General features: G+C 36.0%; 5 protein-coding genes across 10 annotated transcripts; 3 read left to right on the top strand and 2 right to left on the bottom strand.

Annotated features, from left to right (window-relative positions):
* Positions 1–160: 160 nt before the first annotated feature.
* Positions 161–15,445, bottom strand: Sptz (Spastizin). 2 transcript variants are annotated; one of them, XM_066301796.1, is made up of 14 exons: positions 13,988–15,435; positions 6,730–8,406; positions 6,572–6,673; positions 5,435–6,047; positions 4,894–5,063; positions 4,310–4,548; positions 4,095–4,193; positions 3,776–4,035; positions 3,096–3,721; positions 2,279–2,513; positions 1,893–2,090; positions 809–935; positions 484–739; positions 161–418 (listed from the first exon to the last, which is right to left on the bottom strand). In XM_066301796.1, the coding sequence occupies exons 1-14, from the start codon at positions 15,257–15,259 to the stop codon at positions 230–232; spliced, it is 6,063 nt and encodes a 2,020-aa protein (XP_066157893.1). In that variant the 5' UTR covers positions 15,260–15,435; the 3' UTR covers positions 161–229. The 2 variants fall into 2 exon arrangements, with proteins under 2 accessions (XP_066157893.1, XP_066157894.1); XM_066301797.1 differs by lacking the exons at positions 161–418; positions 484–739; positions 809–935; positions 2,279–2,513 and having other exon boundaries at positions 1,899–2,090; positions 13,988–15,445.
* On the top strand, positions 8,649–13,340 carry LOC136350256 (uncharacterized). 2 transcript variants are annotated; one of them, XM_066301799.1, is made up of 4 exons: positions 8,649–9,130; positions 11,970–12,246; positions 12,305–12,457; positions 13,028–13,340. In XM_066301799.1, the coding sequence occupies exons 1-4, from the start codon at positions 8,699–8,701 to the stop codon at positions 13,213–13,215; spliced, it is 1,050 nt and encodes a 349-aa protein (XP_066157896.1). In that variant the 5' UTR covers positions 8,649–8,698; the 3' UTR covers positions 13,216–13,340. The 2 variants fall into 2 exon arrangements, with proteins under 2 accessions (XP_066157896.1, XP_066157897.1); XM_066301800.1 differs by lacking the exon at positions 12,305–12,457.
* Positions 13,666–17,906, top strand: LOC136350257 (uncharacterized protein C14orf119). 3 transcript variants are annotated; one of them, XM_066301803.1, is made up of 3 exons: positions 13,666–13,966; positions 16,732–16,956; positions 17,432–17,906. In XM_066301803.1, the coding sequence occupies exons 2-3, from the start codon at positions 16,762–16,764 to the stop codon at positions 17,624–17,626; spliced, it is 390 nt and encodes a 129-aa protein (XP_066157900.1). In that variant the 5' UTR covers positions 13,666–13,966; positions 16,732–16,761; the 3' UTR covers positions 17,627–17,906. The 3 variants fall into 3 exon arrangements, with proteins under 3 accessions (XP_066157900.1, XP_066157899.1, XP_066157898.1); XM_066301802.1 differs by lacking the exon at positions 13,666–13,966 and adding an exon at positions 15,563–16,479 and having other exon boundaries at positions 16,535–16,956; XM_066301801.1 differs by lacking the exon at positions 13,666–13,966 and adding an exon at positions 15,563–16,479.
* A 1,215-nt stretch (positions 17,907–19,121) lies between these two features.
* On the bottom strand, positions 19,122–27,490 carry LOC136348738 (alpha-N-acetylgalactosaminidase-like). 2 transcript variants are annotated; one of them, XM_066299870.1, is made up of 10 exons: positions 26,421–27,490; positions 26,153–26,327; positions 25,922–26,096; positions 25,772–25,866; positions 25,552–25,713; positions 24,734–24,931; positions 24,506–24,670; positions 23,532–23,607; positions 22,886–22,968; positions 19,122–19,659 (listed from the first exon to the last, which is right to left on the bottom strand). In XM_066299870.1, the coding sequence occupies exons 1-9, from the start codon at positions 26,582–26,584 to the stop codon at positions 22,910–22,912; spliced, it is 1,269 nt and encodes a 422-aa protein (XP_066155967.1). In that variant the 5' UTR covers positions 26,585–27,490; the 3' UTR covers positions 19,122–19,659; positions 22,886–22,909. The 2 variants fall into 2 exon arrangements, with proteins under 2 accessions (XP_066155967.1, XP_066155959.1); XM_066299862.1 differs by lacking the exon at positions 19,122–19,659 and having other exon boundaries at positions 22,689–22,968; positions 26,421–27,489.
* Positions 19,657–22,591, top strand: Hmgs (hydroxymethylglutaryl-CoA synthase). Its single transcript, XM_066299848.1, has one exon. The coding sequence runs from the start codon at positions 19,896–19,898 to the stop codon at positions 21,279–21,281; it is 1,386 nt and encodes a 461-aa protein (XP_066155945.1). The 5' UTR covers positions 19,657–19,895; the 3' UTR covers positions 21,282–22,591.
* Positions 27,491–27,710: the final 220 nt, after the last annotated feature.

Consider the following 27,710-nt stretch of genomic DNA (forward strand, 5'->3'; position numbering starts at 1 on the left):
TACCTAACAGTTATAGTTTTGTCTCCATAATCAATTAAATTTTAATTTTAATATTCAGGGCAAACGCCTATTTTAACTCTACTAAATATTAAGATGGCAAAAGGGTTGGTACGTGTCCTGCCATAAATCAGACTTTTAATTTTCAATTGGTTTCACAGACTTTGACTGTTCCAAGCATTTAATAAACACTCTGCGTACAACATAATAGTTTTTCCATCGTATTTTGACTTCATTTCTCACTTTTACAACTATTTACATAAGAATACTTATTTATGGCTTTCTGGCACAGCGCCTTTATGTCCCTTTGATTGGATATCTCCGCTTCCCTCATAATCCTCTTCAAGTCCACCACTCGTTTGTGTTTTGTCGCCAAAAAATATGCAGTTTTTAGTTGTTTGGCCTCAATATACGCTGAAATCTATTTTAAACAAATTGGTGGCTAATGGTAGTTTATCATTAATTATGTTAATCAACAATTTATACCTTCGCACTTCTATCACAGATCATTTTTATCAGTTCTTCAACGCTTGATTCTGGAATGGTATCGTTCTTAAGGGTTGCCACGGCAAATATAAGCATTTCGTCGCAAATTTCGGCAGATTTAGGACGTTCAAATCCTCCATGGTTTTGAATACATGCCACCAGTTCTGTTATGCGGCTGAATTGGTGGTTCTGTGCGAAATACTTCGTGGCTTCCTTGTAAACTTTGACAAGTCTAAGTTTAAATTCGTTGCTGATTCTGAGAGTTTGGAGAAACGGAGTAATATAAATTTTAAAGAGCATCGTGGGCGTAACTGAGAATACCCACTTTAACGACAAGTCGAATCCTTCTTTCAGAGAATCCGAGCAAACAAGACAAAGAATGGCAATGTATGTTCTCTGGGATTCAGAACCAAAGAGCGTTGGTAAGACAAGATTGTCCTTTAGAGCATTATCTGCAAAACAAATATCTTTGTATGGGAAGCATTAGGTCGACGTTCAAATAGCTTAATCATGGATTCTGCTCGAAAAGTAGCAGATACGTAAGTTTTGTATTCGCCCAAAACGTATTAGTTTCATCTTTATTTTAGTTGGGTTGTCCCTAAATATCAGAAAGAGGAGAGTGCGCGGAGGCATTCCTCCAAACGGCGTAGTAAATTTTCTGGACAACAGCCCTTCACTCGGTACTTGCCGCAGAGCTAACCGGAGACTCATGCGAACAGAGATCCAGACATGGTATTAGATCCCAACTTGCACACCGCGACACACGATCAATAAGGCCTTTTTGAAATCGAAATAGAGTTCGCTTCAAAACCAGCGATTATAGAAAATTCTAGATCTACTTGCATCTACTCCTGTAAATATAGCAGTAGATTGGGAAACATCTCTTTCGCAAAGTTAAATTTGTGAGGCAAAATCTACTAGATTCACAATAAAGTCTATAATATTCTCAACATTTTACGATTTCTACCGCATGATTGCCTCAAATCTTCAAATTCAGTGCTCGCCGAAAATTGAAGTTTAATAATTTTAATATTCGCTCTTTGTTTCGGCATTCTACGGAAGATGGTATAGTTGCCCATTATTCACTCTCGATAGCATTTGTTTCATATTACTCACGCTAAATAATAGACTCGCTGTACACTAAGACTGCAAAGGTCTTGTCACTCAGGTGATTTTTTACCTTATTATATATATATCTATATTACTCTGATACATTTTTCAGCCAAATCAAATATTCATCATAATTCGCTTGAGGCCGAAATCTCTGCAAGTCTTTGCCAACAATCGGCAAGATTTACAGGAAAGTGCCTTTCATTTTTTTTGTGTTGCATGCTATAATTATAAACAAATAACTCAGGCAACAAGACAGTCACTACTGTCTACGACGAGGCAATTTCCAAAGTTCTTACCTGCATTTGGGTAAATATCCAAAAATACCTGAACTGGGGACAAACCATTCTTTTCTTGGTCAGAAAGGAAATGCGCTACTTGTAGCTGCATCATTATTGTAATGGTATGCTTTTCAATGTTTTCAGGTGCCATCTTCTTCACCAATGGACTAGCAATGCTAGTTTCCTCAAATGCTGGTACAACCTCCGTCGATGTAACTACATAGATAAAAGAAAATCCTAATTTATCAAGAAGTGCTACATGCTGATCGCGACTGTAGCCTCGAGAATAACAACTGATCACGACGCGACACTCTGCATCTTGCAAATTTCTCCTGCATACTTTTGTACATAGACACGAAGCTTAGAATTCACCCGGTATCACATCGAACGCTGGCGCAAATTACCTGATGAAACGGTGATCCATTGCTCTTGTTCCTTAGCCTGAACCAAATGTTTAAGGGATTCTCTCAAATGGTAACTGTTATTGAACAAATCAGTAAACGAAGACACATTTTCCTCATAAAATTTAACGCAAGTCATTGCCGCTCTGACGTAATCGCCCATGTACAACTGCAACTGGTAGAGGCTGTTCAACAAGTTTTGCTTCGCCATGTGGCTGCAGATTTTTATCAGATGATCCTTTGATTAAAAACAAAAAATTTGTTAGCTCCGACTGCAAAGCTGCTGGAGCCCATTCGCGGTGTATTTGGATCGAATCTAATCGGGAATTTTATAAAATAACGAAATTTTTCGCATGTTAGATCGCAGATTTCGGACACGAAGACATGGAAGTCCGATTTTGCTCTCCTGGTAGCGGTCAGTTGATTCGGACGTCACTCGGTCAGGATATACAGGTGGTTCATTAACAATGAGAACAGGAGATTCTGCACGTCGTGAGCTAACGATTGGCGCAAACATACTTCATCCAAAGGTTGATAATTTCAGAACTACACTGCTCTCCGAGTTGCGTGTAAAACCCTCCACATACGCTCATTTCATAGTTAATAACTTTTCACCCTGCATGTCTAACATAAAATTTGATTCAAAACCTGAGAGAGCAATTATTTTTCCATGAATTACGTATTTTTGTTTAATTTCGTTATGTCTCGTGCGGTAAAATACCACTTTTCGCACTCGTTAGGTAAATAGCTGCTATTGTATTTCAATGTGCGTAAGCCGATCCAAACACATCGTAAACGGGCTTTAAGATCGTTCACTTACTTTCCAAATGGTCAGCGTGGGGTCCATTTCAGCCATACGAGCTTGCAGCAGCATCACAGTTCCTCCTCTTAAACACTTCATGTAAATATGAATGAAAGCATCAAGTGACAATTGCTTCTTAAGTATGCACTCAGCAGCGTTTCCAAACTGGCCGTACTTAACATGGAACTCCACTAGGCTTACTGCTGTTCCGTATTTGGTTAGATAATACACGCACTCATCGTAAATCACTGGTTCCAATACTGTTTTGCCAAAATTGGGCGACTTTTTGGTGGGGGGATAATACCCACACTCAATGTTCTTCAAGTTCTTCAGTTTGTTCATAATGAAAACCGCACTCTCTGGCTGAGAGCCTGACATCATGCTTTGATTCAACGTCATCATAGACGAACCTAAAAGTCGCTGATGGTCGATAACGAGTTGCTCATTAATGATTTCTTTCTTTGACTCCAAGATCTTAATGATTTCAGTCAGCAATGGAGGATTTTTAGTAACTTTTAGAGAGTCTACGTCACAAGAAACCGAGTCCCTAACGACATTTTTATCAAGACATTTGCCAAATATCTCCCTGGCGATGGCCAAGTTGCCTGCTTTCAGGCAGCTTATACCCCAAGCCACAAACACTCCTAAAAGGCGCGAATCAGGAAATACTTCCTTAGGGTGCCGAACAAGATGTTTACCTGACTTATCGATACCAGCCTTAGTGGAAACCTCCAAGGCCAGGCTCCATTGCTCTCTCTCTAACAATTTGTCGGTCAATCTCATAAGAGATATAGAGTCGATGAATGTGGCATTGCCTGAGATGGGCAGGAAATTCAAGCAGCCCCTTTCAGCGAATAAGTCGAGAAGTTCGGCTTGCCTGAGAATTCTCCCTGCTGAGGTCGTGTCTATTTGAGAATTATTATCGTGTGCAGCCATCTTAGATGCCAGGGCTAGAGACCTTTCCAAGGGCAGGTAATGTTAAGTAACAGTGACAGTTTGTAGTATATATTTCCCTACTTAAGCATTCTGATGACGAGCCTGTAGTCGATTTCCTGTAGGGGCTCTTGGTTGGGGATTAGAAGTTTGAGAAGCGTATCGCACTGATGTAGTAAAAATCTGAAATCGATTTGTTATCTCACACATAAAATAGACGCATTGCAACGAGATACAGTGAAATATAAACTGCTAGCCGAATTAAGTCCATAATGTTTTCTGCATAATATGAATGTTACCTGGAATATTCATCACATTTCGAGTGAAACTTCATCAACGAGAGGCATAAAGATACACTGGGCGCAAATTCGTAGGAAAATTCCTCTCGAACTATTCTATTATATTCCGCGTCACTAGTAAGCATCCAATACTCATCCAGAAGGGACTCCGTGGACATCGTATCGTCGCTAGCATCAATGAAAGTTTGCATGAAACAATCGTTGCAAACGCGGACGGTAATATCGCCATAAGTGGGCACCTAAAGCAATGCAGTTTTGATTCAGTATAGAGCCTCAAGGTGTGAGTATCCACACTCTTACTGCTAACTGGACCGGGTGTTCGATTAATAACAGTTTCCTAATTCCGTGCGGCTACGAGCGCTTTACCGTATCGATAACAGTTTGATAATGGTAACATTACCTCACCGCAATGGGTATTTGAGAAGGAAAAGGGCTCATAAAAACACAGGCAATAAATGAATAAATTTAGAAGACCTTTCAGCTCAGTGTTTCGCCCACCGCATAATGGCCGACTGGTCCGACTATGGCCGTGTTATTAATCGAACTGCCGAAATATTTCAAAATGAACTGAAAATAATCATTACAATCATGCGTTTTTTTGAACAGCCCGAACATATTATCCTTCCGCATCGTCTACAATGGTGCCTACGATTGAACATTGAGAAAAACGTGTTTTTACAGCACGGGCACTCTATCACGTCACTGTTACTTATCCATTCACACCGAGCTGGAACTTCTTCGGGCATCAAGAAACCTTCAACAGAAAGGATAGAAGCGATAAATATTGCTGAACTATGAAAAAAATGTGTTCATCAAATGGGAAATTTTCGTTGTGAGAAATCCAAAATTCGAACTTCTGCATCTTGCATGCTAAGAAAAATTTATCAAGAAACTTATTTTCCCATATAAATTAGCCTTAACAGTGACTTTTTTTCATAGTTGTTGAGGTACGAGCACTAGCGTGAAATACTTCCTTCGCCTTCTGCTCGTGCGCAATGGTTCGTGCACGCATGATAGTTGGATGAACCAGGATAGGGTTCCAATACATTGCACCACAATACTTGTTCTGGCAGTAGGCGAATAACCGTACTTCCCGACCATTTGAAGAACATTTTTGAAAAATACCTTTGTTATCAGGATCAAGTTGTATAGAATCCAACGACTGCAACAACTTATGTTCTGGTGTCCGAAGTAACCTGGGTTCTGGCTGCGCTATCACCCGAAAATCCAAGCTCTTTTCAGCATATCTTCTCAATAATCCATCAACCATATCGACTGTAAGCAGGTTTTCTTCAGATTCTTCGTTACACTTCTGGATGCTTGACTTAATAATTGGCCACGCCAAACCCAACTTATCTAGCATGGTATTCATAATAAGAACTTCGATAATACTCAGGGGGTCTCTAAGTAAAAGCAAAAGCTGCTGATCAAAATCGCTATGGTTGAACACCGACAAAATTCCTAGACTCAGAGAAATCTGTGGCAAATCTTCAATTTCGTATGAATTTTCCTTCAGATATTCAATAATGAACTGTAGTTGCTGGATATCTTTAAGAACGTTCACTAGATTCTCGCATAGTCTTATCGCTTGGTCTTCTGGTAACAGTGATAAAAGTCGGGCGATGGAGGTGTTGTCGAAGGCCATATCGAATGCCATTTCCAGAATTGTCTCATCTATGCTAGCGATCAAGCTAGTGTTAACATCGTGAAGTTGTATGAAATCTATGATTAAATCGACCTGCAAAATATCGAAATTCAATGGGAGTATTATTACGATTGAGGCGTACATAGTCATTCAGTAAACCCCAGAATAAGCTTCCAGGGGTGAACCCTGGCGACTCTCTTAGGTTGTAAAGAAAATCGGGACGAAATAAGACCTACGTTTACATGAGCAATCCACCTTAAAATGCCCTCTTATCCCCAATAGTGAAGTGCTAAAATTTGAACCATCCTGTATATTCTAAGCTTGCCATTGAACTTATTTTCATTGTGATATCAGCACATTTTTTTTCGCGTTTGTGCCCTAAAATCTATGTGTTCCAACAATGAAAAGTCCAACAGCGTTTTCCATGTATAGGGGGGATGTGAAGGTACTCCTAATAAAAAATGATACTACAGTACCTTGCAATTTAAAATGGATTGAGGCAACGAGGTGTCTTATTGGCTAGTTGATGTGGGGGATGTCTATATTTTTGTTCTATTTCACAAATTATTAAAAAAAAAAACATAAAACACGTAAACGATAATAACGAAATTAGGTACCTCTTTGGTGCTAACTAACAGCTTCTGCAATAGCTCTTTAGGCTTAAGAGTGCACATCTCGTACAAACTCGTCGTATTATCAATGCCGACTAATGTCATGATCTGAAAACAATTTGACCTTCGGACCTTACTACTACCCAGTCAAAATATACACTTACTTTCTTACTATGCTCAATGTGCTTCAGCCACATCACCAATTCTACCAGCCTCTTATCAGCAGTGTTCAAATCAAACCTGGTCAATTCGTACTTAAGACTGTTTATACAGAAATCTTCAGGCCAGACCTTCATGTAATCCAACATCATGTTAATTCTTATGTCTTTATCGTGAATCTTCATCACATACTTATAATATTCGCATTCAACCCCGTCTCTCACCAAGTTCACGAGAAGCATATCGCGCAGCTCCTTAATATGCCTATTTTTCCTCAACTGTTTATCGGATATACTTTCAATGACCACGTATAAATGCTTCCAATTGGTAGCTTTCAATTTGTCCTCTTCAATTTCTTCAGCTGAATCAAAAATGCATCGAGAACCACTGGAGTGTGTCGAATCTATATCCACGTGCTTTCCAATCTCGGAGTACACGAAATCGTGAACCTGATGGAAACCGATTTCGTTTTGAAGACCCGTCATGATCTCATTATATTTGAAGATGGGTCGCAAGTTCTGAATTCTTGGAAGTCGCAGATAATTGATGAAGTTTTGTATTCTCGACACACCAATCTCCAATTCAACTCCTTTCACTTTATGCATCTCGATTAGCAGCAGCGCAATAAGCCAGTTCCTTCGTTTTATGTAGTTTATAACAGCCGGATTAGGGGGGTACAAGATGTTCTCTGGATAAAGTTCTTCTTTGGTTATGCGCTCGTGGGAGTGTAGGTTGATGGTGGGGAAACAATTACCAGCCACGTGATACAAGAAATCTAGTTTCAGCTTGCCAAAGTATTTTTCATACTCGGTGGGATCTAAGTTTTTTTCAAACAGTAAATGTCCCATGAGTTCCGATCTATTGTAAAATAAAAGGTTAAAGAACGAGCAATTTTTGCCCTTCGAAATCAGATCTGATGCGTCTAGTTCGATATAGAGCACTTCCGAAAAGGCTTGGAGATAGTTGAAGAGCTTTTGGAGGTACCTTACTCGTTCCACATCCTCACTCGCTGCTGCTGCTGCTGCTGCTTCGTTCAAGCAGCTACTACTAAACAAACTATTATAAACTGCATGACATGAGTGATCTTTGCAGAAATTTCCAGTCGTTTCTTCTACATACAGACTTTGGCAGAATCGTGTATACAAATCTTGTAAGGTTTGATAACAGCCGTCCATCGTTCTGATTTTTGCATGAAAATCTATTTCAGGGTTCAGTAATATTGAGGACAAAGGCCCGGCTTTACTTTCTCTAGCTTCATTCAAGAGAACAATCAAAACTCTAGTAAATTTTGATAAGCTAGTATCATATTCACTTAACGTGTGATGACTGGAGGCCAATTGCAGCAGTGCCTTAGAATCCTCGCATGTATCAACCTGCGAAATTGATAAATCCAGCATATACATGAATAATTCTCGATCAGATTGGTAGTTCTCCAAGAAAGGGTACAGTTCGATGTTTTCGAGAATTACTTTTTCCGTTTCAATATCTTGAGCTAAGGATTTATATAAAAAAAATTCCTCAGAAAACCTCTCAAAATGCAGTTTCATACTGGAGGATATTACGCCGAAAGCATTTTTGACCTCTTTCAGCTTAATTGCTCTTAAGAAAGTATCTTTCAATTCGTGCAATTTTTCAGTGAATATAATTTCTTTGGCGAGATGGGTGTTTTCCAAGTTGAATATCTAAAACACAAAAACCGGTTGATAGTAAATATGCCAGTGGTCATGTTTTTTTTTTTTAATAAAAAATCTATCGGAATCCTAATTTGTTTTTGAAGACATTTCTTTTACTTTGCACCAGTTAATACGGCCAACGCCATTAATCAATATGAGAATCGCTCCTTTGGATGAGCAGGCACTTAAAATAAACGTTAGAAAGGCAACAGAGTGGCGCTACTCGGTAGCGCGACGTATCGTCTGTCTCTAGGAGCCTTAATGTAAATATATTGTTGTTAGTAACGTCTACCTGGTGGCAATGTCAAATAAACAATCATTTACACAATTCAAATATCATTCGGCCATGAACCACATAGGAATATTAATTTTTCACGCGATGGCAACAGGAGTGGGTAGCATTTGGGTTCCAGAATACGAAATAAACTTACAACAGGATGAAGAATTTTTAATACCGGAAACATTGGAGTGGTCTGATGTGGAGGACATCTACGAGGAGGAAGAACTCATACGTGACCACGAAAGAAAAGCTCTGAACCTACCTGACGAAAGTCTCAATTCTGATAAATATTACAGATTACATAGTATGTCAAGAAACAAGAATTTTAGAAAAGAACAAGGTGTAAAATTAGTAAGGGAAGGTGAACCGAGGCAAAATTTTCCAGAGCTCCGTCTAGCAAAGCCAGAACCTTGGATCGCTGGATTTGTAGATGAAACCGGCAATATTATAAAGGTATTTCTCTATCTCGCGATTAAAATTCGCACACGTCTTCCTGCACTTTCCTTTAAACAGTTTTTCCCCCTTTCGACACCGTTTCTCACAGTTTACCCTTTGATATTGTTAATACATTCGTGGTCTAACCAGACTGCCCTATCTCCCATTTTTTGCAATATTAAAAAAAAATTATATGAAAGTCGAAAAGGACCAGGAGGACTATCATCTAAAAATATCTTCGATCATACAGAATGTTACGCAAAGACTGCGCACAATTATATTGTAATTCATTTTTTCAAATGGAATCCCTATTTATTAGTGTATATTTGGCTTCTTCATAAAATTCTCCATACATTATAGTTATTAGTTATGCCTTAAATTACATCATTACTAGTTTTTTTCACAAAAATTAGTCAATTGGTAGAATCCTCTGATAGCAGCTATAACTGCAAACTACATCGACTATGTATGTAACGCAAAACTAACACAGTAGAAGTTTAAGTTACGCTAAAAATCTGTATGAAATACAGTTATCATTACGTTATACAAAGAATTTTTTCTACACATTTAGAATTTTTTTCTTAATAGCTTTCCTCATTTTTCGGAACAACCTGTATCCATGTAGCTAATTCTAATTTGTCCCTCTTCAACTATTATTAACGCGTCTTTATGTCCACTACCTTCAGTTCATTCCCATTCTCTTCTGCTAAAAGAGACATTTTATATATTTTTCGTGTCTTTCACTCGTTTGGTAAAATTTGCAAAAATAGCTATCGACGCAAACTGAGTAAATGAAGAAAGTACGGAAAAAATAATCATCTGGCTCAATCATCGACTATCTGAAGCAATTCTTAACAAACATAAATCAGATTTCTTAAAATAATTATTCGCAGTACTCCTGGAATATCTCGAGGGTCTATTGGTCTATGAAGCAAAGAGTAGAGTCCTGAATTTTAGCAGGAAGATATTTTTAAAACTGTTTCTATAATTTTTTGCATAGATTTATTTTTATTTTAAGTTAAACAGTAAAACAAAATTAAGCTAAAAGCGAAATTAGATTGAAAAGGTTTATTAATATTGAAATAACCGTATTCCTTCCACAAACTACCGCGAAGGTCAATTCAAGGTGAATACAGATGTGCGGAAAACACATGGCGTCTTTAAGTATTATATAACGTCAACATTCCAGACATTCCACAGCGAAGCGTTTAGCGCACGCTAAAGGGGATGATCTCTTTAATAAAGCGATAGCTCTGAAGAAAGTCGGTCAATGTATCCCCATAGGTAAGACAGAGATTGAAAACGTTCAGACAAATGCCAGATAAAGACAGAATATGTGTAACACAGAGAGAGACGGACTGATAATACTGCGGTCTTTCTCCCAGATGTCTCTTTCGCTCCTCCCATTATAACCTCAAAATATTTAAATTTGAAGTTAAAAGATCGTTAATTTGCCGTTTTTTTTTCAATTTAAATATATGAAATCCATCTCAAATATTTAAATTTTACTTTTTACTATGTTGGAATCACTACTCTTTAATATCATACTAAACAATGCAGGTTAATCTTAAGAATGAAGCAAAATTACTCTAAGGAACTGGATGATCGCCCCATTGTCTGCTGCGAAAGAAAACCTAAGAAATAGTGGTAACTGAGTCTGTTGTTGCAATTTTCAATTAGTGATGCGAGTGAGGTGTAAAAATTCTATTCTTGACGCACAGAAAATTCTTATTTATTGAGAACATCACTGTCGATATGAATCTTCAGTTAAATGTCTGGTATAAGTTGAACTTTCGGCAAAACTGATTGGAGAACCATAAACAAGCGGGTGAGAAACGTTTTACAAAATGAGGTACCTCCAGTTTTAAAGGACCGTCCTCTCGCCTTACGACAATGTTTTCAGCTCACGCAAGAAACTTCTGTTTAGTACCATATACATTTAAAAAAAAGGTTTTGTTTAAACCTGAGCTATGCCCTAAATTTGTTGGGAGTTGGAGTGCGACAAACGAAAATTTGAAAGGTATTTTGGCATTAGTGCACAATATTATAGAATTTCATCATAAAATTTTACACACCCCAAAAATCCATAACCATCCTGGGTAATATTCGTTGTATGGATTTAAAGAGCGCATATTTTCAGTTCATATTTGTGCAGTTCTGGTGCCTTGGTGCTTAGCTTTGCCTTGGTGTAGGATAATTCTTGTTACAAATGGGCGGTGGAAATAAAGTTCTATTTTTTTTTAACACTTTATTGGTTGATAACATTAAATAAACAAGAAACAATAAAATCATTTCAAAATATATACAACACATGTAAGAAATTACATAAAATTATGTTATCAGACTTGATTAAAAAGCGCCCTATGGATACCATTTTGCAGCAGTAAACTGATTCGTTACAATAAAGCGAGCCTTGATCAATCTGCATGCATTCCCTTTATATCCAAAAAATCTTACAGATTGCCACAACTGCATCTCCACCTTTACTATTAATGGAAATTTTCTACAAGTGTCTAAAACTAAACACCCTGTATGCAAGGACAATTTTCTTCGACGCTCAGTAAAGGGATCTTGACAACTCTCACAGTTAGTGGGCTATATAGACAAACATTTGCAACGCAAGTCGTTTTTTTTTTAATTTATATCCACTTTTTGCTTGATTTCGAAAAAATTTATGACTCACTAAACACATATTTAGGGAAAACAAATGAACTAGTTTTTTTCAATCCATCGAGCCGCGTGTTACATACATTGAAACTTGAGAATTTAAAACTTTGCTCTGCTTCTTACACTCTGCTTACAACTGCTTCTTGTACATTCTGTTAACGGTGTCTTGCTTCCTCCTATATATTTATAGAATGAAGATACAATATACTTCGCCGATGAAAGCCAATCAGCGAATTCTACCGATGTTGAATTGGTAAAACGTGAAATCGAAAATGAAAAAAATGATAGCGATTACAATTATGAAAGCCTGAAGTCCCAGTACGACGAATCAATGAAGATAGAGGAAACCCGAGAAGATACCGCGAAGTATAAAGAAGTAAAAGAAAAAGAATCACCAAATGAAGCCGTAAAGAATTTGTTTAAAGTAGCGGCTCAAAATTGCACCGACAAAGAAAGTACAAGTCTCGGTAAATGGTGATTTCGACTTTATTGAGAAATGAATCATTAAGCTATTTCTTAATCCAGGTATCGGAGACGTAAAATGTGTTCTCCTGACGTCAGGCCAGATTTATTTAAAGAAAGACGCAAAATATTATTTCATCAAGAAGGTGCTTCTCATTGTCACTATATGGGCTTTGGTCTATGTTGTCATAGCTGTTCCCCTCTGGTGTCAATACGGTAGATGGCCCAATTTATTTTTTTATCTGTAAAGAGGTGCCTCATGGCATGATCATTTTCCCCCAGCCGTCCCCTTTGGCACAAATCAGCGTCTTATGTTGAATACCTTAGGTAGTCGTTTTTTTTTTGACATTGTCGACAACACCAACGTTCGAAAAATCAGATTAATTGTTTTTGTAGCATCAAAATCTATATTGCTTCATCATTGTAAGACTTTGGCAAATTGTAAAATTTGTTCTGACATAACCCTGATAAAATTTCAAATCTTTAACACACAAGGATCCATTCCAAGAAGATAAACAAAAATTGGCAAAGACCAGTTTTCTATACAGGGTCCCTCAAATTCAACTGTTAATATGGGGATCTGAAAAGTTAGTAAAAAGACAAAGTTTCTCAAATAAAGGCAAAGTGGTGCCTTTATGACAGGAATATTTTACCAGCTTAATATCTGTAAAAGTCCCATTACCACTAATGAGTCCAGAAAAAGAATTAAATTTTCTATTTTCTTTTTATTTTGTTATCCTAAGTTAAAGTGGCGAGATAAATAAAAAATAAAGGTCACTTTCTCAGGATGGTGCTGTTGTTGCTGTCGGTTCAAATTTTGTAACCCAAGAAGTGAAATTGATGAAATAAAAACATTTTGTGCCAACAACCCACCTGGAGTATATTATGATGAAGGAACCTTGAGGAGGTACCAACCAACGACCTATGAAATACATGCCCATCGAGAATTAGAGAAAATGATTGAACAACTTTAAACTAGCTAAGAAATTACTTATAGGGATCAAACTACTACTAGTTTAGCGATATATTCTACATCCTTTATATTATTTTCATTTTGTAGAAAAATACCGCTTTTTGCAATATAAATTATTTACATAAATGTTAAGTAACATTGAATACGTATTCTTGAGTGAATAATATATCCAAGCACAAATGCATCTATTAATTTTAAACTATACTTTAAAATAAGTGGCATTGGTATGCGTCATCTGTAGAGCCAACACCATAGGCAACCAGCCTTCCAGACAACTGAAGCAACCAACAATGCAATCAGCTGACTGCAAGATGATTACTTAATTAGTCATGCCAATTAATCAGTTGCATCACGTGTTACCTATAACTTACCGGAAAAGCCGACATTCAGAGCTTAACTACAAAGTGGATCACTGAGGTTGGTGAGGTAAGATATTACTTGATTATGAGAAAGATGTAACTGGAAAATATCTGAAAATTTAGCTCAAAATGAAAATCAAGCGGGAGCATATAATTGAACCGTTTGGAATACGAAATTTTTTTCCTACTTCTGGTCTAACCAGAAGTACGACTACCTTGAAAATATTTTAGTTGCATGTCTTCAATTGACTTTCACCTTGAGTCAATTTAAAACAAATTCCTGAATGAATCAATGTCTTACCTTGCCTACCCTAGTAGAAGTGAGACACCTTGTATAACGTAAATAACTATTTCACTAATAGTAACTGTTCATTTGCATTTCCATCACATAAGGTAAGATATATTTTTACTTACCTTTAGTACTTGATATGTCCGATTAAAATCTTCATTTTTGAGACAAAGCTTAATAAGACTCTCAGGAGGTGCCAACATGTAATGCATTAGTTGCGTCTCTATTTTGCACGCTTTAACAACACTAACTATCAAATCAAGCCTCCAGGCAACATCCGTAACCACTTTATGCAATTCTTTCAATTTATCAAGATTCACTGAATCATGTTCAAATGCATTACTAAACTGCATCTTCTCTATTAGAGGTCTTGCAATATTTAAAGTAAGTCTAACTTCATTTTCATTGCAAATATAAGCATCCTCTGAGATGCCCTCATTTTGAAAATGTGTACTGCTATCATTTTGTAAATCCCTTTTTCTCATAAATAGGGTTGTTAACATTAACTCAAGCAGCTCTATTTGCAAATTATGATTTTCTAATGTTAGATATTTAGTTTGTATGTGATCAATTATTTCATTTACATTAGAGTCGTGATAGTTACTACATAAAATCAGTTGATAAAATTTCACCAGTATTGCAAATGATGATAAGATCTCATTTTGAACATTCAGATCCTCATTTAAATATGTCTTGGAAGCAAGTAATCTGTCAAACAATTCTTGAAGACGATCGCAATATTGCTCTATCACCAGATATTGAGATATTATTGCTAAAACACAGTTTTGACTAGCGTAGTGAAGGAATTGACTTGTATTTAATGAACGGCAGATTTTGTCTTCGCACCAAGTATGCAAAGTCAACAAATTTCTGACGCATTGAATGCAATAAATCCAAAACTCATCTACAGGGCCACTTGTGCAACATTTTAGCATTTCATTCAATGGCGACCTGTTGCGCGTATCGTCCCATTCATTTGTAGTATCGATTAGATTTACAAATAATAGTTTATCACATACTGGCTTTGTTAGAACTTCTACTGTGGCGGGCCAATTGCTGATTAGATAACCAAACCAGTGCTTTCTTGTATAGACTGTGTAATTATAGAAAATTGTTGGATCTTTAATTGCTTCCTTTATGTCAAAAGATTGCAGTTTTCTCTTTTCCCAATCATGGCATTTCTCTAGGAGGTGGATATTCTCATTTACCAGCAGGGACAGATAAAGTGTAGTCTTAGATATGAATCGTTTCTCAATTAGTTCAAATACTTTGGGGATGATTTGATGAGTAATCGTTCTGTTATCACTTCGTGAAGTAACAGAAGAGAAATTTTTGTAAAACTTATCTCTCTTGGATGGACAGTTTTTTTGCTCAAGCTCTTCAAGTAATAATTTCATGATTTTTAGACTTTCAGTTGTTAGGTATATGGGGCTTATATAAATAAACAATAATGTAAATAAACAAAAACTTTAAATTACATAACCACATAAACCAATCCAATAAACACTATTTTCACACATCTAACACGCTCCTTTTCGTGACACTACACAACAACAACAACAACAAATAATGAAAGATAATTGATTCATGCACGGGTTGACTCAGGTCATTGATTGGACATCGATCAATTGTTTCCTTGTCTGTCACTTCTGAGGGGCTTTCGTTTTATTAAACGTCTAACGCTTGAACAGTGCAGAACAGCGATGGAATTTAAATTCGTGACTAAATCGCAACGGTATTGTTCCTCGATGTTGTTGAGATACAGCCGAAATGTTTAACAACAAACGAACTTCTTGTGGAGTTCAGTAATATTGTGTAAACTGCAAAATGTCTAAATCGTTACTTTGAATTGAGGCGATGATGTGTTGTACGACAGAGTAGGTGTTCTAGAATATTTATGTTGTCTTCTGGACCTAAATACTCTACATTTAACTAAAAAGAACTGCTATTGGTTCTGCCCTCTAAAAAGGATCCTTGAGGCCGAATTGTACAGTCAAAATTTAAACCCGACTTGAAATTTAACCTCCAGACTTGACATATATTTCATTCAATATTTATCATAATCTTAGGTTGAACTGGAGATGGAGTTTAAATTTAAAATCTAACCGGTTGTACCTGGACTTATTCTCTGTAGCTGCTAGAGCTTTCCTTAACTGTGCAAGGTCATAGTAGGGACAATTTGAAGGGTCGAAAACCACTCTTTTTTGAGCTCAATTACCTATGATTTTTTGAAGTGGAAGACCTGTCTTTTTGAGGGCGAAGATCACCAGACTCGTGCTGATTGCAAGTTTGCTTTACCGGCTCGAACCGGATGCACTAGCACTGAACATAGGAAAGTCCGACAGAGACTATGAAGTACTGTGAACGCACCCCAAGAATAAAAAAAAAGAATGTCGAAAGTCTTGCAGCTTCCCGGCTTGCAGTATTTTGAGTTGTGGTTGTGTTATGCATCTTGTTTCACGTATAGTCAAAGTTACCAGAATTTGGCTTGAAATATTAATTTTATTGGTTCATACTTAACTAAAATATGTATAGGTTTCTCGCTATTGTCGCTTTGGATGTAATTTAGTAAAGTAGGTCACTGAAAACATACTGATAAAGACGACTGAAGCAAAAAGTAAGGGGTAATCTACTAAAGCAGTGGGTGATCATTAAAAAACACCTCGCCGTAGGTGCTGAACCCCAACAGTGGGACTTTGATTAACCCGTTTTCTATGTACGTTCAAACATCTGGTTTACCCCAAAAAAAAATTTCAAGGTCTACTCGACGTTTTCTTATGATCACCCTTTATTATGCTTTATCACAACAAAAAAAGGTTCAAATCTCATATCACGGATTTGATCCAACATTCTTCATCCTTCTAAATAGTTTCAACCAGAAGATTGAAATACCTCAACCATGACAGCAATAAACTCCAATGCTCAGCTAAGATACCTGTTGGAATGGTTTGATGAATGGAGTGAACTACAAAAATCTGACTTCTTGTTGATTTTAGCTGAGAATTATGCTCATAAATCATATGTTAATGGGATTGTTAGCAGTATTTCTAACATGAATTGCAGGGAGAAACCAATGTCTTTATTTGAGTGCAGGGTATGTATTTACTCTAATAGAATTTCAATGTATGTGTCAGTAAGTAGGAAGGTAAGTGTAAGCTTACATGAAACTAAGTGTATCATAAATCCAAATGCCAAATGAAATTCTCAACAATATTTTATATACTTAACCAATTGGCAGTTGTTCAACTACTGATAGATTGGCCCATCTGTTTTTGTGTTTTGTAAAGTGGAACAGAGAAATATATTGATGAATGGTATGTGGTCTTGCACATTCACCAATTCGTATTCTGAACATGTAGTTGTCAAAAAATTATTGTGATATGAGCAATTGGGTCTTCCAAACTAGGGTGACCAATAGAGTTATACATATTTTCCAACTCTCACATTAACTTATAGGTGCTAAATCTTTCAATGAAAACCTTTCATGTATTAAATTATAATAAAAAAGTTGTTTTGCTTTTGTGCTGTTAACTAAGCATAAGTAAATCATTATACCATTTTTTTTTCAGATTAAATTGTTTAGAGAATGGTATTCTCAATGGAACATTGAAATGAAAGAGAACTTTTTAAAGAAATTGGGAGAAATAGACCCTGATTTTATGCAGAATTTGAATGCGGAAATAGAGGAAAAAGACTCGCAGGCCAATAATGGAATTAATTGTGTGGATGACAATAGTCACAATGATAATCCTTTGCCTGAATAGCAGGTATAAAGGTCTATACAAATCTTGGCATTTAAAATTTTTCTAGCCAAGTGGCAGAAGGATATGAACATTTCATAAAAATATTCCATTGCATATATGTACTCCTTTAACTAAAATATTATTAGTTAATAAGTACCTAAGTAAAGTTCATACTGATTAGTCACAAAGACATGATGATCATTTCTTAAATTGGTGAGGCACTATTTAATTTAATTTTAATATATTTTGAGAACTGTAGGCTGATAATCTTTATATCAACAAATATAAAATTTCCATTTAATTTGAAGTATTATTTTAAATACCTACCCTTTTCCATATTTTTACCTCTTTAGTTGACAATTGATTTCCATGAGAACTAAGACAATAGTGATCATAATAAACAGGATGGCCCAAACTAGGCCTGTGTGTGTATTTTGAAAACTGTAAAAGATAGAAAAGTAGATAAATGGGAAAAATTTAAGGGAATTTATCAACCAGTTTAATGCCGTTTTCGCAACGATTCCAATTTTGTTTTATAATGGAAAATATTCGACGCATTTGAACTGCTTACTTTCATATGTTAATGGACACATTGATCAAAAGCAATAAAATAACTCACGGCGAAACCAACAATTTTTTATTAAAATGCATATTAACATTTTTGATAAAATCTAATCTTAACATATTGAAGAACAGCATTTGTTTACTTTATCTTTTATTTTATTTAGCAATAGTGCCTCTCATACAAGTGGAGGTTACTACAGCTGTGTCATTGCACACTGTTCTCAGTTAAAACTAAAAATCATATTAACTGTTTATTATAAAGGACCAATATGGAAACTGTTGTTGAGGTTTCAGTGACTAACCAATGACTAATTTGGTGCTAAAATGTAATTTTTTTTACAAAATTTTACCTAATGTTACAATTGATTATCCATTTAAAACTGATGATCTTTTTACATCAATGGTGCCCAATTAACAGTATCTGCTAATATATAACATGGAGGAACTTTGGACAGCACTCTGGTAGAATTCTCAGGCCACAAAATATTACTGATCAACCTTACTGTTCTTCAACACCACAATTGGAACAATTTAAAAGACAAACTTATTTTTTTTTTTTGCCTTTATTTTGAAAACCTTGTTTAGACTTCCGTTCTGACTGCATTTCCTTTAACTTCATGCTGAGCTTAGTTTGAACCTCGTTGTGTTTATCTTTGGCAAGTTTTGATCCAGGATGTAAATACTCCCTCCTTTCTTCTCGTCTAATAGCTTCGCCACACCCATGAACTTCTGGCAAGCCGTGGGTGGAGCAAAAGCGCCCCTTGCAAAACTTACAATCTATTGCAAACAGGTTGATTTTGGTTTTGCATTTTGTGTAGGTGCAAACGTCATCCAGGGCTTTAACATTTTTAATTGCTTCATCCACCTTCTTCGATGTAGTAGCTTCTTGGAGCTCTTTTTGCTTGTTTTTGACGTGAGTATTTTCGGTTCTAGTTTGGGTTACTGAAGACATTTGAGTTTGTGTGGTATCGTTTACGACGATATCGATTAATTAAATTTATAGCTACATAAATTCTAGTGTGTAGGTATCTCACTGTTTTTTTGAGGTTATGAGATGCGTAGGGGCCGTAACGTTATATTTGTATCGATACCGTTTCATATATATATCTACCGACAAAGTATTATCAAGTTAGATGAGTTAAAGCCAAAGATTTGTCTGTTCTTATGTAAAGAGTTTAAAGAAAGACCCTCATAGGATATGGGGAAGATCAAGTTAATCTATCCAATTGTTCATAAAATTGTGATTCACTTTAAACACTTAATAAACTTAACTTGAATAAAATCAAAATTTATTAAGAGGTCTTTACTAAAGGTTATTTTTGCTCTTTTATAAATATATCAGAAATATATCGAAAAGTTTGAAATATCGATGTATTTGTCCTGATACAAACATATGATAGAATGACGTCACACAGGTAGTAACACATGACGGCCTCCTCTCCAAAAAGCATGATGAAGGACGTAAGACATTCACTTCTTCTAGATTGATCCGTTGAGGAATAAAAATTAAAATTTGTTATTATGAAAGTGATGCGTGCATAAAAGTAAAAGATTGTGGGGGAACTTCAACTCATTATCAGATGTTCATCTGCTCAGAAAGTAGAGGGGAGATTGTCACTTTCAAATATTTAGAAAGTGGAATGCCGAGTAAACCCGACATTCTGTAACAACTACTACTGTGGTCCGTATTTTCGTGCCGTGTCGCGGTCCCTGACAAAGCCGCATCATGAGTTCCTGGCCTGAAGACGTCGGGATTATAGCGTTGGAAGTCTACTTTCCTTACCAATACGTGGATCAGACCGAGTTAGAGCAGTACGATGGAGCATCTGCTGGAAAGTACACAGTTGGTCTGGGTCAGAAGCGTATGGGCTTCTGCGGTGACCGCGAAGACATCCATTCATTAGCCCTAACTGTGGTAGAAAACTTACTGAGGAAGTACAACATTAAACCCCACGAAATTGGCCGCATTGACGTAGGAACCGAGACAATCGTTGATAAATCAAAAAGCGTAAAATCTGTACTGATGCAACTCTTTGAGCCCCATGGTGTAACTGACATTGAAGGACTTGACACTACAAATGCGTGTTTTGGAGGAACTGCTGCCCTTTTAAATGCTGTGGACTGGGTTGAGTCATCTTCGTGGAATGGCAGGTATGCTTTGGTGGTTTGTGGAGACATTGCAGTATATGCAAAAGGCCCTGCCAGACCTACAGGAGGATGTGGAGCTGTTGCTATGCTTGTAGGGCCTAGTGCACCCTTAGTCTTTGATAGGGGTGTGCGAGGTTTCTTTTGTAAGCACGCATATGATTTTTACAAGCCAGATTTGACTTCTGAGTATCCTGTGGTAGATGGAAAGCTTTCAGTTCAGTGTTACTTTGAAGCTTTGGATAAGTGCTATCAGTTGTATTGTAAGAATGGTGAGAAGAAATGGCAGAAGGATGTTAATGTTGACTCTTTTGATGGAATTCTATTCCACACGCCTTATTGTAAGATAGTGCAAAAATCAGTAGGTAGGCTAGTGTTAAATGATTTTATCCGCCTTCCCAATGACAAGCGTTTAGCTCTTAGTCCAGATTTAGCTAAGTTTGCTGAAGTCGAACTGACCAAAACATATTTCGACAGGGATGTAGAAAAAGCGTTTTTATCTGCCAGTAGTGACACATTTGATAAGAAAACTAAGCCCTCTCTTCACTTGGCTGCAAACATTGGCAACATGTACACTGCCTCCTTGTATGGAGGTCTGGCCTCATTTTTAATCTCAAAAGAACCTAAAAATTTAATTGGCAACAAAATAGGTTTGTTCTCCTATGGGTCAGGATTGGCCTCCTGCTTTTACTCTCTACAAATCAAAAATTCTTCTGCGTTAGACACTTTGATAAATAATCTTAGTCACGTAAATCCTTTGTTGGAGAAACGAGTTAAAGTGGCCCCTGAAAAGTTTGAGGCTACCTTGGAGTTGAGAAAACATAGTGCACATCAAGCTCCCTATGAGCCAAAATCAGATGTTAGTCATTTTTTCCCAGGGTCTTATTACTTAAGTAAAATAGATGAGCAACACAGGAGGTATTATGACAAAGTGTTTCAAAGTTGCATGAGCAACGGGCACACATGATAGAAAAGTATTTTCTTTAGTAATTTTGTAGTAGTGGATGTAAAACGGGGTTATCCAGGCTTTTATCATGAAAATTGAGACGAGTAAAAGTTTTTTCTTTTGGTAATAAATACAGTATCTAAGTACTGGGTGGCACTGAAAGATGGTTCTCCGTAGTTAGTTTTTTCTTTTTAAATTTAGTGGGCTGTGAATCAGACTTTGATGACTTTAGTGACTTCAATCTATTGGCCTTAAATGCAGTTTACTGTCATATACCTAATTGACTTGAAAATCCGTCTCGGAGACACCCGGTATATATTTATTGTTACTGCTAGCTGATGGTCTTATCAGTTTTACGTATTAAGTTATCAATTTCACGTTAGGACCTCTTCGATTCCTTTGATAGCACTAAAATTTTGAAGGTGGAAACTTGACATTATTCAATTTTAGTATATTAGGGTAAATTAACTGAGATATTCGCTTTAAAATGAATTTTTTAAACACAAACGCAAAAATATTAATAATTGATAAAATAGATTTCCAAACAGATACGGCAACTTTATTCGATTAAACCTAAGTAATTGTGTTCCAAGTTTCAAGTGAGGTTTAAGATTTGTTGTTGAAGAGATAGATCTAACGTGCGGTTGAAATTTATAAGTGAAGTCCCATAGACCGCGGCAGAAAAATGTAAGGGTATATATCTGTTTAGGCTTCAATAAGAATACCATACCAAAGTGTGAGTTGATATTTTATGTAGGTAGGACCCTTTACAAGCTTCATTATTTTACCACGGAGATTATGACTCAAATCGAGTTCACTATCTCCATTCATTTAGCAGGCAATTCGATATTTATAATTTTATAATCGTTCAGATATATCATTATTAGTTGAACCATCTATCCTCGTGATAAAAAATAATTTGCAAATTCAGGTGCGTTTATAGGATAAGTTAATCTTTGATATTTTTTTAATAGATAAATTATTTTGACAAAGTCGCAGTTTTAATGTAGTGAGAGAGTTATCTACATATCAATCCACAGGAAAGGATCTCATTTCAGTATTTCTTACTAAAAGAGTGTAATGAGGTATTGAGGTACCCACCTACTATAGTAAAAGCTCCGGAATTTATAATTCAACAAGTTTGTGCCAGTCTTAATTAGGTACCTACCTACTCGTTTGTTAATAATTAAGTTTGATAAGTATATCAATCAGAATTATTGTTTCTTTTTTATTTATAGGACCGACGCAGTTGTGAACCTTCTACAGTTGATTTGTTATATTTGTTAGTTGCTTTATATATACATGTTTATTAAATATTAAAACACATTGAAGTTATGTTTCCGTTGGAATTTTCACAATTTCTCTAGTACCTATCAGGTACCCTCGGTAATGCCAGATTGGGTTTTTCAGAACTCCCTCTTAACCACCTTCATTTGAAATCTTTAGTTTTTATTGCAATAAACTAGATTTATTTAAATGGCCTTTAAACCTAAGATTAGGAGGAAAAAACACAAAAACCTTATCCAAAGGTATCTTAAAAACTCGAGTAAACATTACTAGACAAAAAGCTACCTGCATTTAATAGGCAGCGATGCCAGAAGTACAGGTACGTAGTTGGATACTTACAAACATCTATTACAAAGCTCACGTTATTTGATCCTCTTCACATGGATTTCGGGTAAAGGTGTTGCAGTAAGAAGAACGGTTCCTAAAAGTAGTCAACTATTCAGTTAATTTTTCGCGGTTACGTTATCTACTAATTAAGTTAATTAATATTGGTGCGAGAATGCAAACGCATTTCGAAAATTCTTCACGCCCAAACTTATTAATCGGTTAGTGTACACAGTGAAAGTGAAACGAAGAAAGCTCAAAGCAGTTAGGAGAAAGTTATATTATGCGATTGAAAGATGTCGTAAATTAGCTATCGCAGACAAACGGATGTTTTAAAGGTTTTTAATAAGGATATATCTATTTATTTAATACAATTTCATAAGCTTATTTTCAATTTTCTCATTTGAGAGTACAAAATTCCGATTATCGTAATAAGACGGTGAAATTAGTTTGCCGGAATTATATATGAAAGCTGGAATTCGCACCGATGGGTGAAAAGCTCCATACTGAGGCAAAGGATATGGAGAGCGACAAGCATATCGATGGTATAAATAAATATATTAATCCATTTCTGCGATCTCTGTAAGATATCTTTACATACGCAGTTAGGCAAAACGCTTCATAAAAGATATTGAAATGAAATCAGAAGGGTAAACTTACCAGTGGGCTTGATCCTGACGAATATAGTATCATTCAGTTTCACTTCTTCCTGGATTATTTCAGAATTATAGACGTCCTTGAGTAGGAAAAAAAATATGCACAACACAATTTGTCTTTGCGAAATAAAAAAATATAAAATTATCACAGAAAATAAAAATTTAAATAATTGTAAAGTTAATGTAAAGAAACGAAGTAAATACGTAAAAACGTGAGGAAAAAATAGAATCTATAAAGCTTCTTTGTTCGGTCATCAATTTTCTTTATAATGTATTTTTTTATCTGCTTGATATATTTGATTTTAACGTACATTTATTTTTTTTTTATTCGATTGCTCCGTTTGTCAAAGGACCTACTTGCAGGCTCAAACGAACCTTTTTACATAATCTACTTATTACATGAATAACTATTTTAAAAGGTGATCCACTACCTGTAGAATTTGAACGTCTATATTTTCCATATTCTTCATTTTTCAACAAATTGAATGGCATGTTACGAAATACGTGTAGCTCACATAAGCGTGTTAAGTAAGTATATTAACCTGCGTACTTAAATCGATAAGTACCGATGTTAAGTTAATAAATATATGTAATATGAACTTAAATCTAACACGTGTCTGTAATTGCAGAAAATTTAAAATCCATTTTAAGTTATTATAATTAAAATTGGAGATTGGTTAGATTAGAAATTCCGGTTAAAGGCCATCTTATCTACTGTTTGCGAATACAAAGTGTTTTCTAGACAAAGACGGCTACCATTCATCGAAATGCGTCAAATAGACCACTTCTAATAAGTTTCCAAGGCGATTATCATATCAATTGCTATTGAATCTAGCGAATGAATATAGCATGAATAATTAAGTATTAAATTAACACACCATCAGTTTAACTGTATTTACTATACCCGATAGTAATTACCATAATTAATAATTAGCACTCTAACAAGCTTAAAAATCTGAAGGATTAATCAAATCTTACCTTCAAAACATAACCCGCGGAGTTTTCTAGCCCCAAATCAGTCAGGGTGAAGTTAACTCGGTACGGATAGCCATCCACACGATGACTTAATAATCCGATGGCGTAGGTCTTTTCACCATCTATCACTGGGTTAATTGGTCTTGTCCAAAAGTCTATTTGGTCTTTCTGCATCAAAATCCCAGAAGCAATACTTTTCTATGTACCAATATTTTTAATTCAATGTAATACCTTCAGAATAAGATTGCCCTGCACTCCTAAAGAGTCTTGATTGATGGCGATAACTGCTTTGTTCAATAAAAGTTCCCGGTAGGGCGTTTCAATCGTTCTTAAATCAACGGACATCATCAATGGGGCGGCCAATATTGCCCAGATGGCCATCTGGGCTTTTGACTGATCATAGCTTAAACCGTAGTTTCCTATTAGTAGCTGAAATAAAGGAATGAGCATTATCTTGGTAGGTACTAGTAGACTATTTGCATGAACCTCATAAAGTACGACCTTTAAGCTTATACTTTATTCAAACTTATCAAAAATCTTGGATCGCCATGGAGATGGCATTATTTTTATGGTGTATTGTAGCATGGTGCAAAAATACGGCAATTTCATGGTGTTTTGAATTCTAATAGGCTGCACCAAAAACACCTTATGCAGTGTTGGGTGCAAAAACTTGAGCAACGCTAAGTGTTTGATTTCAGGACGACCGTAATTTATAAATATAAATTTGTACTTTTAGTAGTAGTTCGTATGTTTTATTGACATATGAGATTACTTTAGAAATTTTAGGGATTTTTAGGAAAGTCTTCACGGGACAGGGCTGTGGGAATTTCATAAAAAAATTCATAATTATTTCGAATAGACCAACTCACTTTTTCGTTCCTTGATTGTTTTGTATCTAATTTTGCATTCGATATTAAAATTAAGTTCCAAATTTTGCCCGCATCTTATAACTTTTGTATACATATAAACCGTTCTATTATTCTTTTACGATGGAACGCCCTGTATTACACGTACATACGTGTATACGTAGCTAGAATGTGTTTTTTTACCATATCGGGATCATTCCAGTGTCCTGGTCCAGCGTACTTAGCAATTCTATCTTGATTATCACTGAAAAATCCAAGAATATTGGTCACATTGTCCCAACAATCGTTGATATCATCCCAATTCCTCCAGAGATTGCACACCTTCGCCATTTTGTCATAATTTGGCTACGAAATCGAAGGAAAGTCATTAGGTGGAAAATCATTGTTAAACCTGCCACCCTACATGAATCCCTTTGGGTTCCACGTAAGCTGGCCAACTGCAAGAGTATAAAATTGGACGTCCAGTTTCATTGAGATATCTCGACATTAGCGAATAACCTGCATAAAAAGTTCTTTATACACATTATTCTCTCTTATGTTAAACTCCCCCCACCAGCTTCCATCGTGGAGATGTCAGAATTACATCCATCTAACTTTAGGTAGTCTACGCCCCAATCGGCGAAGGTCTGTGCGTCTAATTGCAAGTATTTAAGGCTCCCCGGATATCCGGCGCAGGTTAGAGTACCATAGTCACCGTAAATGCCAAATTTTAAACCTTTCCCATGAATCTACCAAAATAACCATTGCATTTCCTTTAACACTTTTAAATTTAAAAGTTTATTACATAATCGGCCAACGATTTAATGCCGTTGGGAAATCTCTTCGGGTCCGGCTGCAATCTGCCTTTAGTATCTCGTTCTTTGCTCGCCCAACAATCGTCTATGATAACGTATTCGTAACCTGCATCTTTGAACCCGTCAGAGACGATATGGTCTGCCATGTCTTTAAAGAGATCTTCTCTGAAAATGGTTCGTGTATATTTTTGCATTAAATAACTACGACTCAAATTTGCGATTTTTCATAGACTCGAGATACATCGTTGTTTAGCTTACCGTATACAGTCGTTGGGATATGCATCGCAATCTATTATACAGCGGAACCTTTGCCAATGCAACCATCCCATGGGCGGAGTTAGAGCCAATCCATTATCCAGGGCCTGAGTGGATTCGATCACCAAAACAAGGACCACGATAAACACAGATTTGCGGACACCCATCGTTTTGTAATTTAATTATGAATAATTAAAAAACAACAAATTTTATTAACCGACAAAAAACTGGAATTAATTTCTGTTAATAAAATTATTGACTCTTATGAGAGAACATTCCGGTAACGGGTTTATTTTGAACCGGCTTCTTGAGGTGCCTGAACTGAACTGATTAGAAGTTACAATAATATTTAATCTGCTTTGCTTTGCTACCAGACTGTTATTTTTAAAACATTATTATGGTATAAATGCCTTTGGTTGTTTAGAAATAAAGCAATATTAACTTCAGTGTAATTTCAATTATGGATGTAGGTACCTTGGTACCGCGGGTGACACTCTTTGTTAGTTACCGACCATATACTATCATTGCTTGAAGGATTGATATACTACAGTGATTCTAAACGCTTTGAAACTGATATTAATTTTTATTACTTTCGACGCAATTTTTGTCGGAGTATCAAAGGTCCTTGGTAATGCCTGATCAAGCTGAAATATCGACCTCCTTAAGTTTTTGTAATTTTTCGTGTACATATGAAGTATTGTGCTTAACAATAAACTAAAATACTCAGCGCATAGAGGTTTAACCTTGTATGGCGGCCAAATGATGAGTAATAAGCTTATTATCATCTAAACAGTTACGTCGAATAAAAATATAAAGTGGGCAAAAAGGACATCAATCTAATAATTGACCAGTAATTTAAAAAATACGGGCTCTTTGCATTAAATGTGTAGGGGGTTTGATTATAAATGCTCTTTTGTGACTTTTTTATATTTGATTTTTGAAAAAAATCTTCATATAAAATATAGAAATCAATAGAATTAAATCCACTGTTTTTGGAACATACAGAGTATCCCCAAAAAGTGTAACAACCAAACTTATGCTTTTCTAAACGGAACAACTTCTATATGGTAATTTGGTTTAATGAGATCTTGTGGACTCCACCAAAATCTAGACTCCTCACTTAATGTTTATTCAATTAGCAACTGCTACAAGTCTTCTGATTTTTAAAATGAAACTACCTAAACGGTTTTGCACAATGACAAGAATTATACTGAGAAATTGGGGTTTTTGCAGTACATTTTGTAAATTTATTGGCAAACAGGTAGGTACCTCGTCTCACATTCGGTTTAAGTT

The sequence above is a fragment of the Euwallacea fornicatus genome, chromosome 2 (assembly GCF_040115645.1).
Source record: "Euwallacea fornicatus isolate EFF26 chromosome 2, ASM4011564v1, whole genome shotgun sequence".
NCBI lineage: Eukaryota > Metazoa > Arthropoda > Insecta > Coleoptera > Curculionidae > Euwallacea > Euwallacea fornicatus.